The sequence below is a fragment of the Schistocerca americana genome, chromosome 1 (genome assembly GCF_021461395.2).
Source record: "Schistocerca americana isolate TAMUIC-IGC-003095 chromosome 1, iqSchAmer2.1, whole genome shotgun sequence".
NCBI lineage: Eukaryota > Metazoa > Arthropoda > Insecta > Orthoptera > Acrididae > Schistocerca > Schistocerca americana.
Window position 1 is genome coordinate 1,088,483,163 of NC_060119.1, and position 18,181 is coordinate 1,088,501,343.

At 43.8% G+C, this 18,181-nt stretch overlaps 1 protein-coding gene across 1 annotated transcript in view; it reads right to left on the reverse strand.

Moving 5' to 3' along the window:
• Positions 1-16,070, reverse strand: part of LOC124550327 (loricrin-like) — a 60,700-nt gene extending 44,630 nt beyond the window's left edge. Inside the window, exon 1 of the mRNA XM_047125303.1 lies at positions 15,975-16,070. Within this exon, the coding sequence (XP_046981259.1) occupies positions 15,975-16,059 (85 nt within the window). The 5' untranslated portion in view covers positions 16,060-16,070. The remainder of the gene's footprint in view (positions 1-15,974) is intronic.
• Positions 16,071-18,181: the final 2,111 nt, after the last annotated feature.

The window sequence follows — 18,181 nt, forward strand, 5'->3', positions numbered from 1 at the left end:
TTATTTTCGTTTGCCGTAGTCACTGGAAATGTGAACTAATTTACATGTGTAAATGTCCAACTGTTGCCAGTCATTAGACTACGGTCGTTTTCAACGAAAGGAATTCTAAACAGGAAATAAAATAGCTTCATACATCGAAAATACTGCTGAGCTTAAACTTTTTTAAACATGCACATTAGAAAAGATAAATATTCCCCTCTCGCAACTGAAAGGAGGAACCTTGTAAGATAAAAAAAAATTATTTGATAAAACAAGTATCTCTCTTTTGCCTCTTCTTCTGTCCCCAACCCCCTCCCCAAACGTGTACAATCGCAAGATATTTAATTAACATTCAGTGCTCCCCACTCCATAGCCAAACAAGATACCTAAAGAAGAGCACCAATATGTTCACAGTTTCTTGTAAAAGCAACCCAGTACAAACGTAACTTCCTCAGATTTACAAATAAGGTAAAGAAGCACGAATTCTGTTGCTGCTGGACCATAAAGTTGTTTTTGTATGTCAGTCCTTAAAACAGGTGGAAATATAAGTTCAGGAGTACACTAATTGTTAAGAAATGTAATGAATTGCACAATTAATTGACTGTAGAAATCTCTCAGAACAATGTGTGTTGGTCAACTACCACCAATAGTTTCACATTTTCGTGTGTCAGAGAGAGAGACACCACCATTATGAGTATGCCTGCAACAGACCTGGCGTTCGCCGTGCCTAGCTGACGTGACGTCACGAACAAGCGCCAAGGCCTTCCTTTGAGTCGGTGCTGGTTGAGCTCAGAGGTGAACGCTCTTTTTGGCATAAAACAAATGCCCTGGCCAGCAAGATCACCAGATTTCTCGCCAGCTGAACACGTATGGGACATGATGAAACAGGACCTTACTCTTCCTCCAGGGAAGCAACAAAAGGCACAAGATGCTTGGGACAATCTATCGCAGGATGCCATTTGGCACCTCTGTGATCGTTTGCATGCCAAAAGACACGCCTGCGTTACCGCCACAAGGGGATACATTGTGTAATGATGTGACTGTTTGGGCACCATTTACAATGACATGTGTGTTTCAGTTGATTCGAATTTGTACCTGATATGATCATATCTGTCTTCCTGTAGAAACAGTAAACAGCCAACCACTTGCAAATTCGAAGGTTTATTAAAACCAATTTGCCATAGTTTCAACGTTTATAAAAACGAACTCTTCAGACGGAAATATAGACAACTGGATTACATATTTGGCAGACGTATTTTAAAATGAAGCCGAAAGATATCAGTCAAAATAAAATTTCACCTCCATCACAAATTAAAATTAGCACGTCGTGGTTGTTGTCGTATAGGATTTCCCCACTAATCTACGGCTAGTGTGTTAGCTGTACATTGGTGTGGAAGTACAATGTGACAACAAGGATGTTGTGAATCTTTTTATTTATTCTGAAGGTGAAATTCTGAAATTCTGTATGTGACTAACACCTGTCGACTATATTTTAACGTAGCTCTGTCACAACGCGTAATCCAGGTGTCTATATTTCCTTCTGAAGAACGCGTTTATATAAATTTTAAAATCATGGTAAAGGGGTTCTAATAAACATTGCAATTTGTAACTGATTGGCTGTTTACGACTTCTGCAAGAAGATTTCATTCTACTTTTGCCGCTCCATCCATGGACAAAATTTTAATATGATCATATCTGTTTTACTATGGTACAGTCTCGAAAGACTTTCGGAAATCTAGGAAGAGGACTCTGTCCGTGCAACTGCATTTCTTGCTTGCAAGATGTCGCATAAGAATAAGGCAAACTGCACGTCACTCCCGTTCGAATTTCCTGAAACCACTCTGGTTCTCTGAAGGCAGACTGTTTTCATGCAGGAACAGAGTAGTGTTGGAGTTCAGAATATGCTCTAGCATCCTTCAACAATTGGACGTGAGAGATATTCGTCTGCGCATCCCATCTTTTATCCTTTTTGTAAACAGAAATAAATATGGCCTTTTCCAGCCAAATGGGACTGAATGTTGTGCAAGATTTTCCCTATAAATATGAAATAGGAAAGCAGCTACTTCCTTGGAATGTTCGATGTAAAATCCAAGCCCAAACCTAAGCTTAAACTTAGATGCCATGTTAAGTGTTTGGTCAAAATACATGATTCACGACACCAAACAAACTTAACTGTGTAAATTTATGTTCGTTTCCATTATTTCTCATCTAAAGATTCCGTTCAGGTTCTAACATGCTAGTGAAATTGAGATTCACGCTATATCAGGCATCCCGTGCAGTTACTTTTTGCACTCTTCCATAGTAGCTTTATGAACATTTCTATGGGTGCTAGAGAGACAGCTTTATTTAATGAGCTTCGGCATTTGAACTGATTTTTATTTTAGTCTGCGCAACTATCGCTCCAAAACACAATGTTTAATTACAGCACTACATTCACTATCGTCCACACCACACTGAACACTTTAAAGGCCTACAACAGTTTTAGACTTTCATAAAAAGTGATACAGTCGTGACCTTTGTAAGTAGTGAACGTGGTTATCAAAATATCTGTAAGTTCCACAGAAATTTTTTTATGTTACAGAAATTTCTAGGTTCATACCCTTTAAATAAATGGTATGAAATTCGTTAGTGAAACACAATGGTGGTGAAGGTCAAAAGCCAACACTATTTTTAAAAAAACGCAGGTAGAGTGGATACGGTTAGATGTTATTAGGAACTGTTTACCAGCTCAGGTAGAATTGTGACGGAATTTTGAAGTGTCTTTATTGCATTAACTATCGCAGAGGTTAGTTGAAAGGATCTATTGAATCAATGAGACTCTCAAATGAGGGCAGATGGGAGGAAATCTGAACCTTGCAATATCCGATTTCGAGTCCAGACTCTGAACCACAGCGTCATCCCGGTATGTACAACGCACGCTGCAGAGTGATTTGGTTGGTTGTGTCATTTTGATGCAAAGGGCAATGAATCAAATGATATTATTTTATTTTGTTCGAAATGAAGAACACTGAGATGGTTTAGTCAAAAATAAGCACTAGCCTGAAGAATTGCATTGTTAGTGTCTGTTTGTTCACAGGCCTTTCTTGAGTGCTGTCTTTACCACAGGAACTAACTACGTATAGCAGGTATAATAAAGGTAAACGTAAGCCTGCATTACCATTGCAGTTCATTAGAACGAGCTTGAGATGTGAATAAACAATTCCGTTGATAAAGAAAGTGACTGTATCTGCAGTTTCAGGTAACATATGTGACAGAAAAACATTCCAATAACGTTATTCTTATGCTCAATTGAGCATTAAAAACGATATAAGATGAAATTAACACATTCACCTTTTTATTGGGAATTCGGGGCATTACACTGTAGTTAATGATAAGGGATTTGGAAGGTATGTTTTCTCTGTGAGAGGAGTAGGTTAAGAAAGACTCGAGACGATTCCTTCCTCTGAATAAAGAACGCTTGTAGTTTAAAGTGTCTCGGTGATTCAATAGTTACAGAGGAAACAGTAGCTCATATCGGCAAGAAAGGGTGAACGAAGCGGAAATATCCTGTTCGACCCGTCGTATTCCTACACTGACTTTGGGCGACCTGCGAAACACAAAATCCATGTGACCGAAATTGGATCTGAATTCTCCACCAGAAAAAGGGACCTGAGTCTCAACCATTGCATTACCTATCTCTGTCGTCCCACCCAATTGTGCCCGTATGTCTGGGAAACATATCAAGAATATCAGATTGAGGCAACTCAAACATGGTCGAACGCACTGATTGTTTGATAACGTGTGTAAATGGTCTGCACGTCAGCATAAAGAAAAATACTAATTTCAGTTTAGAGTTGTCATACATATCAAGTACCGATAGTTTTATGATTCGAAGGGGCTACCTTCACAGTAGATTTTAAGAAGGTACTACTTCTTCCTGGTACACGGTGCGAGAATCATAGCGGTCACACCAGAGTGAATGGCGTACGTATCCTATTTGCAGGAGGATTCATGGAAACACCTGGGGTGTTAAAGTGACTCACGTATCAAGCTAAAACAGTACTCGAAATTGAATATGGCGTCATGGGTAATACCAGGTGCACTTCGTTTAGTGTCGTCGTTGCTTAATGGGAAATGATAGGTTCGCGCAAGGAGTTGCGAAACGTTTCTGACGCCCTCGTCTGCACGTAGCATCTGCCGCCATAAAGCGAATATCTGCTGGGAGATTTCCTACCTGCCTTGAACCCGACGAGACCTGTGTGAGCGCACGTGCGTGCAACCCGTTCCACGTCATACTGCGACGTTTTGTTGTTACACTGGAGCGGTTGTGCTTTTTTTCTGTAGTGGCGCTTCTTCTCTTTTGCGTCCCTATCAGAGGATTATGTGCGACAAACAAGGAAAGAGGCAAGACTTGCTATACAAGACGTTCTGGATTTCGAATTGCGTGTTGGTACCACTTTAGTATTCAGTGCAGCCCTTGAATATACGATTGCAAGAATCAAGCACTTACGTTTATAAGGAAAAGAAATTAGTATAGGTAGCCATTTATCAACATCCTCTGGTAAGTATAGGTGTAGGCGTTTTCCAACGTTGAGTTACCACGGGTGGCCGATATACTGATACCACTAACGCAAAGAGATAACTTGCGCTTTCCATCACTTTGTCTGGCAGTATACACTGGGATGACAAAAAAACATGGGATAGTGATGTGAAAATATACAGAAGGCGATAGTATCGCCGACACAGAATATAAAAGCGCAGTGAATTTCCTGAGCTGTCACTTGTACGTAGGTGATTCAAGAGAACAAGTTTCCGACGTGATGATGGCTCCACGACGGGAATTAACAGACTTTGAACGCGGAGTGGTAGCTGGAGCTAGACACACGGGACATAACATTTCGGAAAGCGTTAGGGAACTCAATATTCCGAGATCCACAGTGTCAAGAGTGCGCCGAATATAACAAACTTCAGGCATTACCTCTCACCACAGACAACGCAGTGTACGACGGCCTTCACGTAACGGCCGAGAGCAGCGGCGTTTGCGAAGAATTTGCTGTGCTAACAGACAAACAACAGTTAGTGCAAAAATCAATGTAGGACGTACGACGAACGTATCTGTTAGGACAATTCGGCGAAATTTGGTGTTAATGGGCTATGGCTTCAGACGACCGACGCTTTGTTAGCAGCACGACATCGCCTGCTGAACCTCTGCTGGGATCGTGACCATATCGTTTGGAGCCTAGACGACTGGAAAAACCGTAGCTTGGTCAGATGAGCCCCGATTTCAGCGAGTAAGAGCTGATGGTAGGGTTAGAGTGTGGCGCAGCTCCCCAGAAGCCATGGACGCAAGTTGACACCAAGGCACTGTGCAAACTGGTGGTGGTTGTATAATGGTGTGCGCTGTGCTTAAATGGAATGGGCTGGGTCCTCTGCTCCAGCCAAAATGACCATTGACTGGAAATGGTTATTTTCGGCTACTTGGATACCATTTTCAGTCATTCAGGGACTTCATGTCCCCATACAACGATGGCATATTTATTGACGACAATATGCCATGTCACCGTGCCACGATTGTTCGCGACTGGTCTGAAGAACGTTCTGGACAGTTCAAGCGAATGGTTTGGCCACCCATCTAACATTTATGGGATCGAGAGGTCAGTTCGTGCACAAAAACCTGCACCTTCTACATACTCGCGATTATGGACGGCTATAGAAGCAGCGTGGCTCAGTACTTCTGTAGGGGATTCCAACTAACTGTTGAATCTAAGCCACATAGAGTTGGTGCACTATGATGGGTAAACGGAGCTCCGACGCGATATTAGGGTTCCATCCCCACACAGTGAAATTACGCAGACACGCCCTCTTATTCACGTATCACCCACAGAGGATGTATGTATGCATGTCTGTACGGAAAAATGTCAGTACCACGATATATTTGACAGAACAACTGTACCAGATGTCCCACATGTCCAGACTGAAACTACCAAGGATTTAATAGTGTATCGACCATTACTTAAAATCGTCAAACATGCTTACCAACACACATCCAAACCTAATTCACCTCCTAAGGATACGTATTGTTGTGCTGGAATAACTCATCGCTCTGAAAAACAAATAGGAAGCTACAGAAGTAGGTTTCAAGTAGTCTTTAACGACGAATGATATTAGTTGAGCTGAACAGGATAAGCACGAAACATACACCACATGGAAATGGAAATGCCGTGTGGCTAGGGCCTCCCGTTGGGTAGACCGTTCGCCTGGTGCAAGTCTTTCGAGTTGACGCCACTTCGGCGACTTGCGTGTCGATGAGGATGAAATGATGGTGATAAAGGGATCGAACCCGGGCCGTTAGGTTTGACATTCCGTCACGCTGACCACTCAGCTACCAGGGGCGGACATACAGCACATAATGGACAGTGTTCTACCTGAAAACCAAGATCTATGGTTTCGTGTGCGACAGGTCATATTTAGATCCGACAATAACTTCGGAATGAGTACCTCGACTCATCTGATCGAACCACAGGTACTGAATTTTCTGTGGTTTACAGAGAGAACTGACGTGTTGCGATATACGTAAGTGTCATTTATTCTGAGTACTATTTGCAGTACCAGGTGTAAGAGTTTTCGATCCTTAAAGCTGTTCAACTGTTATTTATACGTAAATGTGATAAAATTGATTGAGAGTTGATGAATATCAGTACTAAATCATGAATGGAGTGCTTACCTATTTTGCTCCTTTTGTCAAGCCTGTGCTATAATTACTAGAATTTCATAACATCGTATTCTCAAATGCATGTTCATCTTTCTTCAACCGATGTAAAGAGATGGATGGCACAGGCATTTACATCAGCATCTCACTATTATTTTTGAATATTTGGAAGAATTTTTCCGCTAGTAACTAACGACTGTGTAGGTGAAATGTAATTAACGTAATCTCTGTCAGGAAAGGATCATTGAAACCCGTTATACACTCACTTTTTTGCGTTCCCTATTGTTTTCTCAAATCACTACTGATTAATACCTAGTTAATTTCCAACTGAAATGTACATCTTACGCAAACATCTTATTGTTACTATTCATTATTTTTAATTGTTATTCACTTGATGTTGTAATATGTTTTATAATTATGGAGCTATGCTGAAGTGGCCATAAAGAGTTAAGAAAAGTAAAAAGGATCACTTCCCAGCGTTCAGTTATTAAAAGATGAATACAGACTCTGGAAAGCAGAACCCTAAGGATCACTGAAGATGAGATAGAAAATTAAGTCCGAGTTATACGAATTTTTCCAGAAAGGCAGCTATCGGGATAATACACTTGTTATACAGCCGTTTATATAGCACCCTGTTGTAAGATAAATGAGTTTTCTCGCATTAATAAGAAACTGTTCCGACGTTGATCTATATCCTTACATTGTGATAGGTTACATCAACTCCTGACAGAGGAAGAGCCGTTTAGTGAACATATGTGCGTGCACTGTGTGAAGAAGTTCCGTATGCGGTGTGACAGGACAGGAATGAGACTGACGCTGGAGATCTGCCTACTGCGGAGCGGAAGAACACATTTTCAGCAAACAGGTCGATCAATTCAACGGAGTTTATCGATGTTGATGAAACTTGTCACGCTGAGAGGACGCAGCTGAAGGTCGACTGGCAGACGCACACTAACTGCTACGACAAATCTTTCGTCAGTAGTACAAGCAGTCATCTTTATGTGATGTTGATATGCCATCATTGTAACACACTGTAGACGGTTAACGATAGGTATATACAACGAAACAACAGCACTATCAGGAATGATCGATCGGAATGGCACATTTGTGAAGCACTGGAATTTTGAAGAATCGGGGTTTAGTTCCCCGTCTAGCCGTACCAGAGTCGTGTTTCTGTTCTTTCCATAAATCGCTGTAGGTAAATTCAGCAGTGGTTCCCTTGGAAGAGACAATGCTGATTTCCTCCTCAAGCCGACTTCATGCTCCGTCTCTAATGACCTCACGTCGACAGGATGTCAGCATTAATCTTCCGTCTTTCCTTCCTTCTTTTCCTAATAGAAGGGGTACACTCAGAGAATATCTATCCGTTAACGACAATTATCAGCCTACTGACTAATTTGTGAGGAAACCTCTCATTCTGGGACAATTTTAATGCCCATTCTGGAGCCCCTCAGAATCGTGGGGCACAGTCACGCCTTCCCTTTCAACTTTAGCAGCTGAACAATTGCATCGTTGGATATGTTTTCCTTACCACGGAGGAAGTGACATTAAAATGTATTATTTTCTTTGGAGAATCATGCTGCAGTTACTTATGGCTATTCAAAGAGTTTAGACCGTAGATGACTAACAATGACCCTACACCGTTTAGTAACTCTTATTTCCAAGACATAACGGGTTGGCATACGATCATCTCCCGTGAATACTTGAAGATTGGCGAGGAGCACAAAGTCCAGTAACATTTAGCAGTGAAAGTCTGCACGTATGTCTTAAGTTAGCACTCTCCATAAGGTTAACCCAGTTGTGACGTATGAGGAACGGCTTTAACCCAGTTGTGACGTATGAGGAACGGCTTTAGACTACGATAAATGTCAATCAATCAGCCTTTCGGTAGGACACTGGCTTCGTTTGAAGTGGCAAAGTAAACACAATTTGATTCTATTTTATGTTTCTCTCGTGTGAACCTGCGTTGCAGATACGCCTAGCATTTCTTTTATGGTGCTGCATATAACTGCTTCACTTGTCCTAATTGATTTTGTAGTCCGGTAAATGGTACACCCATATCCGTAATTTCTGAGATTTGCGTTTTTGCGAATACCATCACGCAACACGTAAGCATCATCGTTCAAATTATGGAACATTATTTGTTGTAAAACCTTTGCAGTATGTGAGCTCTTAATAGCACAGATACTCGAAAGAAACTATTTTGGTTTGGGTTCACGGTAGTAGGGGCGAAGAAGTGAAGCGAACAAGATGCATTCCAAGAGATATCGGTTCATGATATATTTGCTCAGCAAAGCAGTACCTTAACCAGGGATCTTCGGCATCAAAAATGCAGTAAGCAATAATTGTCCTTCAAGTCAGGAGACAACAGTACTAAATGCATCTTACATTGATTGTAATCATACGAATAATTCCATAGTTCTGGAAACAGACTTAGGGTTCTTCGAGTTAAGCTATTTTTAAGCGACTGGTTTATAAACTGCACCGTAGTGCGATATTGTAGGACCCTCTGTAACTGGCTGGGTAAATCAGCCAGAAGCTCGCAAGTAGGCAAGTACAACCTATCTGCATCAGGGCCACGCCCACGAAAGCACCGTGGGGTTTAAACCGGCCTTCGGGTCGAGGAGAGCTTTACAACAAGTTGTTTTCGAGCAGTTATGAAAAGAAATCTGAAAGTATTTGTATGGAGTGTAGCCATGTATGGAAGTGAAACGTGGACGATAAATACACTCCTGGAAATGGAAAAAAGAACACACTGACACCGGTGTGTCAGACCCACCATACTTGCTCCGGACACTGCGAGAGGGCTGTACAAGCAATGATCACACGCACGGCACAGCGGACACACCAGGAACCGCGGTGTTGGCCGTCGAATGGCGCTAGCTGCGCAGCATTTGTGCACCGCCGCCGTCAGTGTCAGCCAGTTTGCCGTGGCATACGGAGCTCCATCGCAGTCTTTAACACTGGTAGCATGCCGCGACAGCGTGGACGTGAACCGTATGTGCAGTTGACGGACTTTGAGCGAGGGCGTATAGTGGGCATGCGGGAGGCCGGGTGGACGTACCGCCGAATTGCTCAACACGTGGGGCGTGAGGTCTCCACAGTACATCGATGTTGTCGCCAGTGGTCGGTGGAAGGTGCACGTGCCCGTCGACCTGGGACCGGACCGCAGCGACGCACGGATGCACGCCAAGACCGTAGGATCCTACGCAGTGCCGTAGGGGGCCGCACCGCCACTTCCCAGCAAATTAGGGACACTGTTGCTCCTGGGGTATCGGCGAAGACCATTCGCAACCGTCTCCATGAAGCTGGGCTACAGTCCCGCACACCGTTAGGCCGTCTTCCGCTCACGCCCCAACATCGTGCAGCCCGCCTCCAGTGGTGTCGCGACAGGCGTGAATGGAGGGACGAATGGAGACGTGTCGTCTTCAGCGATGAGAGTCGCTTCTGCCTTGGTGCCAATGATGGTCGTTTGCGTGTTTGGCGCCGTGCAGGTGAGCGCCACAATCAGACTGCATACGACCGAGGCACACCGGGCCAACACCCGGCATCATGGTGTGGGGAGCGATCTCCTACACTGGCCGTACACCACTGGTGATCGTCGAGGGGACACTGAATAGTGCACGGTACATCCAAACCGTCATCGAACCCATCGTTCTACCATTCCTAGACCGGCAAGGGAACTTGCTGTTCCAACAGGACAATGCACGTCCGCATGTATCCCGTGCCACCCAACGTGCTCTAGAAGGTGTAAGTCAACTACCCTGGCCAGCAAGATCTCCGGATCTGTCCCCCATTGAGCATGTTTGGGACTGGATGAAGCGTCGTCTCACGCGGTCTGCACGTCCAGCACGAACGCTGGTCCAACTGAGGCGCCAGGTGGAAATGGCATGGCAAGCCGTTCCACAGGACTACATCCAGCATCTCTACGATCGTCTCCATGGGAGAATAGCAGCCTGCATTGCTGCGAAAGGTGGATATACACTGTACTAGTGCCGACATTGTGCATGCTCTGTTGCCTGTGTCTATGTGCCTGTGGTTCTGTCAGCGTGATCATGTGATGTATCTGACCCCAGGAATGTGTCAATAAAGTTTCCCCTTCCTGGGACAATGAATTCACGGTGTTCTTATTTCAATTTCCAGGAGTGTAGTTTAGACAAAAAGAGAATAGAAGCTTTCGAAATGTGGTGCTACAGAAGGATGCTGAAGATTAGATGGGTAGATCACATAACTAATGAGGAGGTATTGAATAGAATTGGGGAGAAGAGGAATTTGTGGCGCAATTTGATTAGAAGAAGGGATCGGTTGATAGGACATATTCTGATGCATAAAGGGATGACCAATTTAGTATTGGAGGGCAGCACGGAGGGTAAAAATCGTAGAGGGAGACGAAGAGATGAATACACTAAAGAGATTCAGAATGATGTAGGTTGCAGTAGGTACTGGGAGATGAAGAAGCTTGCACAGGATAGAGTAGCGTGGAGAGCTGCATCAAACCAGTCTCTGGACTGAAGACCACAACAACAACAACAACAACAACATGAAAAGAAAAGAGGTAATTCTTCAAGATGAATAAAAGGAACTGGAACCCCGTCAGAAGTGTGAATTTTTTAAATTCGAACGACTGTGCTAAGTGGAACAACAGCTCACGAATCCCAGATACCCGACACATCGAGCTTAAAAACCACGTCCTATGCCTGAAAATCATATTGCTTACAAGCAGAAGCAGAGCAGAGTCAGCCAAGCTGTGAGAAATGCTAAACTTGGATATGACCATACATTAACTAACAACAGAAATAGACCAGCTGTCCTACGGAAAAATGTGCATGGATGTGGTGTAGGCAAAGTGGATGTTGCAGCTGATCCCATTGTCCCAGCCGAAGAACTGAACCGGTACTTCACATTACCTACGTCCACAATTAAAACAGAAACAAAATATAGACTCATTCATTAGTGGTAAACGACTATAATCCCGAAGAATTGTATCTACAGCATGTTACTTGCAATATCGTCAATAAAGGCATCACGTGTACCAGATCAACATCTACTGGACACGATAGCATCACAGTCCAAATGATGAAGCTTACTGTTGATCCACTACTGTCTACTAAAATAGATATCCTCAACCACTGCTTAACCACAAGTATTTTCCCTAAGGCCTGGGAACAGAGATATTTAAGCAATTTTCTAAAAAGGACGTTGCCACAGCATCCTCTGGTTAGCGACCTACTTGCATTCTTCCCGCACTGACCAAGGCCTTGGAATATATAGACCACGACCAGCTAACAAACAACCTAACCATAAACAGCCTACTAGAAGAATACTACTCAGGTTTCCATCAACATCGCAGCACAACATAAAGGTAACAGATGACCTGGAATTTGTCATGGATGCACAAGAGGCGACTATCATGTGCTACTTAGACTTCAGTAAGGCCTCTGACGCCGACCACTTCGACATTTTAGCAGCAAAATCTCGCGTCCTAAGTGTCTCTTCAAACGCTGTGCAGTGGTTTCGCTCATACCTGACGTCTCGCCAGCAGTGCTGAAAGTTTGGCATCATAAGGTCACAATGTAGGCATGTGGTATGAGATGTCACCCACGGTTGGGTATTAGATACTATACTATTTTCATTGTATGTCAATGATGTGCTATCAATTTGTTCTGATGCAAATACCATAGGTGTGCTGAGGACCTCCAGTTGTCTCTAAGTCCAGAACCAATAAAGCTGACGACAGCTATCGAGAATCTTAATATTGATCTGTGCACCCTATCAAAATAGGCGCAGAATATGGGGTTAGAGCTCCATTCATCCAAAACCTAAGTGGCACTGGATGATCATTCCAGGCTCATTAGCCCAAAATATCGGGAGTCTCTACCGTCTGTAATCCTAAATGGGACAAATATCAACTGCTTTCCATCAGAAAAGAGTCTAGGAGTAATAATGAAAGCGTAAATTGGATTGAGCACTTAACTGCAATGTGCAAGAAGGTATCAGTATCCCTCCACGCCCTAAAAAAATATAAAAGGTTCTTTCTTCTTGACCTGAAGGGACTTATACTTCCAGATATTGCTTATATCGATGTTATCCTGCAAGGTCTTTCTCAGGAAGGCTAACGGCTCCCGGAACTAGTTGTGAATGCCTTCGTTCGATATATTTGTGACTTTTAATCTTTGATCGTATTTCACCACATATGCACAGCTATCCTGGCTGCAGGTAGTCACGCGCAGAGGTTTCCATACCTTCTGTCTTCTCTACTGTCTTATTGACGTACACTGTCCCTCACATCTCTCCTCGACCTTAACGCTATTGTCTGGATAACACGGTGGAAACACGCGTTCCCATCAGAGTAAAATCATTTCCGTCCCATTCCATCGTTCAGGCAGATTCTCTAAGTTCTTCTCAGTAGCAGGAACCCGACTCTAGAATAACCTCTCGCATTATATTCGAAAAGTGAATGATACACTGAGGCGCGAAAGAAACTGGTGTAAGGATGCGTATTCAAATACAGAGATACGTAAACAGGCAGAATACTGCGCTGCGGTGGCAACGCCTATATAAGACAAGTGCCTGGCGCAGTTGTTAGCTCGGTTACTGCTGCTACAACGGTAGGTTATCAAAATGTGAGTGAGTCTGAACGTCGGAGCACGAGCGATGGGACACAGCACCTCCGAGATAGCAATGAAGTGGAGATTTTCCCATACAACAATATCACGAGCGTACCGTGAATAACAAGATTCCCGTGAAAGATCAAATCTGCGACATCGCTGCGACCGGAAAAAGATCCTGCAAGAACGGGGCCAACGACGACTGAAGAGAATCGTTCAGCTTGACAGAAGTGAACCCCTTCTGAAAACTGCAGCAGATTTCAGTACAGTACCATCAAGTATCAGCGTGTGAATTATTCAACGAAACACCATCGATATGGGCTTTCGGAGCTGGAGGCCCACTCGTGTGCCCATGATGACTGCACGAGGCAAAGCTTTACACCGCCTGGGCCGGTCAACATCGAAATTGGACTATTGATGACTGGAAGCATGTTGCCTGGTCGAACGAGTCTTGTTTCAAGTTGTATCTAGCGGATGGACGTGTGTGGGTATAGTGACAACCTCATGAATCCGTGGACATTGCATGTCAGCAGGGGACTGTTCAAGCTGGTGAGGCTCTGTAATAGTGTGGGTCGTGTGCAGTTGGATTGATATGGAACCACTAATACGTCTAGATACGACTCTGGCAGATGACACGTACGTAAGCATCCTATCTGATCTCCTGCATCCCTTCATATCCATTGTGCATTCCGACGGACTTGGGCAATTAGATGAGGACAATGCGACACCCATCAAGTTCAGAATTCCTCATAGTGGCTTCAGGAACACTCTTCTGAGTTCAAGCACTTCCGCTGGCCACCAAACTCCCCAGACATGAATATTGCTGAGCATATTTGTGATGGCTTGCCACGTGCTGTTCAGAAGACATCTCCACCCCCTCGTACTCTTACGGATTTATGGGCAGCCCTGCAAGATTCATAGTGTCAATTCTCTGCAGCACTATTTCAGACATTAGTCGTGATGGGGCATTTCTGCATGCTCGCGGGGTTCCTACACGATATTAGGCAGGTGTACCAGTTTATTTGGCTCTTCAGCGTATCCCCAAGTTCAGAAGACAGTTAATGAGATATCTACTGAAGCAACAATAATGACAAACACAGTTCCTGTCCGCACTCGTTATCCCTGTACGTCCTTCTTCCCACCAGGTCTTCCTCGTTTCCCAGTATTTTTAGCTGGTGCAAACGCCTTAAATTTCTTTTCCCAAATCTCTTTGTCTCTGAAAACATCTGTTTTGCACACCTATAAAATCTTTCTACAGCGACCACTTCTTTCATTATTGTTGTTATTATTAATATTAGTCGTAGCGGCAGCATTGGTAGAATTACGGCAGTACTAACTTTGCTAGTCAGAATTATTTAATCACGTTGCTTCTATGGACACACAAATCATTTTAATACTATTTATCACATTAAAACTATAATTTCTTAGCTGACTATGATATAAAAAGGCACCGCATGAGTAAGACCACGGTCCGATGTAAGAGAGGGTCTGAAGACCCTAATCAGATGAAGTTAAATTAATAAATAAGTAAAAATAAAAGAAATATTCTACTGTACTGTATCAAATCGTTGACATTGTAATACGGTTCACTTATTTGGTTTTTAAACGAGTTCAGCGGATTCATTTGGAGATACGTGGTAGCTTCTTTCATGTGGAGGCACCTTACCAACAGGTAAGGTAACCGACGAAACAGTCTGCTAAGGCAGCAGATGACCGATACCAGTGCCTTGACAGCACTATGTCTCCTGCAGCGCCTTTCCTGGGCACTTGACCATATCGGTTGGACCCTAGGCAACTGGAAAATCGTGGCCTGATCAAACGAGTCCAGATTCAAGTGAGTACGGGCTGATCGTAGCGTTCGAGTGTGACCCAGAGGCCACGAACCCATGGACGCAAGTTGTCGACGAGGCACTGTGGAAGCTAGTGTCGGCTCCAAAATGGTGTGGGCTGTGTTTAAATGGAATTGACTGAGTCCTCTGGTCCAACTGAAAAGACCATTTACTGGAAATGAGTGTTTTTGGCTGCTTGGAGACCATTTGCAGCCATCCATGGACTTCATGTTCCCATACAACGATGGAATTTTTATGGATGACAATGCGCCATGTCCCCGTGCAACTACTGTTCGCGATTGGTCTGAAGAACACTCTGGATAATTCGAGCGAATGGTTTGGTCACCCATCGAACATTTATGGCATCGAGAGTTCAGTTCGTGCACAAAAACCTGCACCTTCAACACTCTCGCATTTATGGGCGGCTACAGATGCAGCATGGCTTAATATTTCTGCAGGGACTTCTAATGACTTGTTGAGTCCATGCGACGTCAAGCTGCTGCCATACACCGGGCAAAAGGAGGCTCGACACGGTGTTCGATGGTAACAGATGACTTTTGTCACCTAAGTATTCATTGCTCCATGGAGATATAAAAAAAGCAGCGCGTTAGACATATTTATGAAATACTATTGCACTTGCTACACCGAACTTCCTGGAAACCTGGCACACCAACACTAGATTGTCTCTAGTGAGATTGGGAGGTCCAGATTAGTGGATGAACACAAATTATGCACCGCAATAGGTTGTGTTGCACCTCAGACAAGTATCTACACCACAAATAAATAACGAACAATGAGGTGGCCAGCTTGTGGCTCAAGCTCTGCCATAGCTACGTCAGTGTTGCCTCCGGGTGTGCGGAGACGGCTCACCTGGCTGTGCGACGACGCCGACGCCGCCCCCACAGACAGCAGCGACGGCGAGAGACGCCAGCAGGGCGAGCGTCCGCGGATGCATGTCGGCTGGAGGCGGCCGGCACCCACGCCTCTATTTGTAGGCTCGCAGACACCGCCACCGCCGCCACTGGGGTTACGTAAGCCCGCAGCCTCTGGGGCGCGCGACGGCCATCCGGAGGCCACTGGTTGTCCTCTTCCCCTACTTCCCCTCCACTTCCCGCTGCTGCCGTACTTTATGGAGAGAGAATGAACATTTCAATGAAGCTGGGGAAACACAGGATTCAGCCAGCGTTAAATATCAACCCAAGCACCTCCTTAAAAAAACGAGTACAGACCGCAGTTCGAAGTGCGTATCCTCGCCTCGACAGAGCCTGACTCAGTACACCGGTACTACGGGAAATTTTTCTTGTCATAATGTGGGGTCGGGTGAGATTAGCGAATCCCCTCTGGAAATTTGTGGTGTGTATCTTGTTCACACAACAAATTCCCTCGCTTTTCCTTCTTACATGCATGATAACCACGGTAGAAATTGGCCACAAAATAGCAACGCATTTCAGTGTATATCCTTGGTCCCAGGAGAGGAAATGCTACCGTACCTTTTGGAGAATGGTTTATTTTTAAAAAGGTAACATTCTCTGCAAACAATTTCGGCGTCATTTATTGTCGTGAGGGTCCCACTGGTGTCCTATCATGTGCTTTATCCAGGAGATGCGAATATTGTCAGGCAACCAGAGTTCTCAGCTCTTTAGCTTTATCCAAAGTCCACCACGTGGCGATGAGATGACGTTGCACTCCAGTCCCACACTATTGTAGGCAATTAAAGACGTTCCGCCTTCCTGCAACAAAACTTGTTTTGTTCAATACATAAACATGTTTCACCACAGTTGTGACATCTCCAGTGGCTTCTTTTTCCTTTTATGTTTCTGAAATATATACTCGAAAATTTTATGTTCGTCAGGAATACTCTGTTATCAGATTTCGTAGCTGTTTAGATTACATGTGTACTTTACCTTTTGCATTATGTATGCACTGATGCTGCCAAAAGAAATCAGCCACAAGCTTAAATTACTACAGCGTGTCATCTGCAATGTAGAGATATTAGGGAATCGTCTGAATTGAATTTTTGTTTACAATATTTGCTTTAAGCTGCATATTCTGGTTAGACTTGGCGTGAGTCCCTTTTTTCGTGCCTGCCGTCTGTGCCGTTGAGCTGTCCTCAGCTGTACATAATTTAAATGCCAGAAAAATGTTTTGGTCTTACGTTTAAAATGAGCAACAATTTGTTGAGCTTCCTTTGAAAAAGTTTTTTGGTGTCGTTTGCCACTTACAGATTGTGTTTCAGATTTTTAACAGCATTAGGCCAGGTTTTCTATACCTGATTAGTGAATTCTGGATGTTACTACGTTGTTACGGCACACTGTTCGCTTCATTATTTGTGAGTTGCCACGAAATTTTAATTTGCCCGGTTTCGTTTCATTCTGGTTGTGTGTGTTTGTTTTATTGAGTTTTCTTATAAAATGCTTGATAGTTCACTTAGAGTGATGAATAATGGAAACTGGAAATTTTTGGTAAGGTCTTATGGGAGCAAACTGCTGAGGTCATCGGTCCCTAAGCTTACGCACTACTTAACCTAACTTAAACTAACTTACGCTAAGGACAACACCCATACTTATGCCCGAGGGAGGGATCGAATCTCCGACGGGGGGAGCCGTGCGGGCCGTGACAAAGCACGGCTACCCCTCGCGGTGGTGAATAATGTTTTGTTGCGCAGTTCTATTTGCTCATTGATAACTGTTTTGCCCTGTAGGATAGATTTTTGGATTTAGTAATATTCTTTTATTGTTAATATGTGGTGCAGATGATAACTTGCGAATACTTTACCATTATTTAATCGATACCGTCTGTAACATCCCTTGCATGTTCCTAACGCAGCCCATAGCTGATTACTCGATCTAAATGAAAAGAACACCTGACTCTCGGCTGGTAATAATTTGCAGTAATGAAGTCAGATTAGCTAACATAATTAGAAAAAGGCGAGAGGTCGTCGCAGTGGAAAGACCGATTATTGTATAATTGCATGACTGAAGGACAATCACAGAAAGCAGTCACATCAGTAAAATACCTGGGAATATTTATACGTAGCGATTTAAAGTGAAACGACTGCATAAAACTGAAGACAGAAG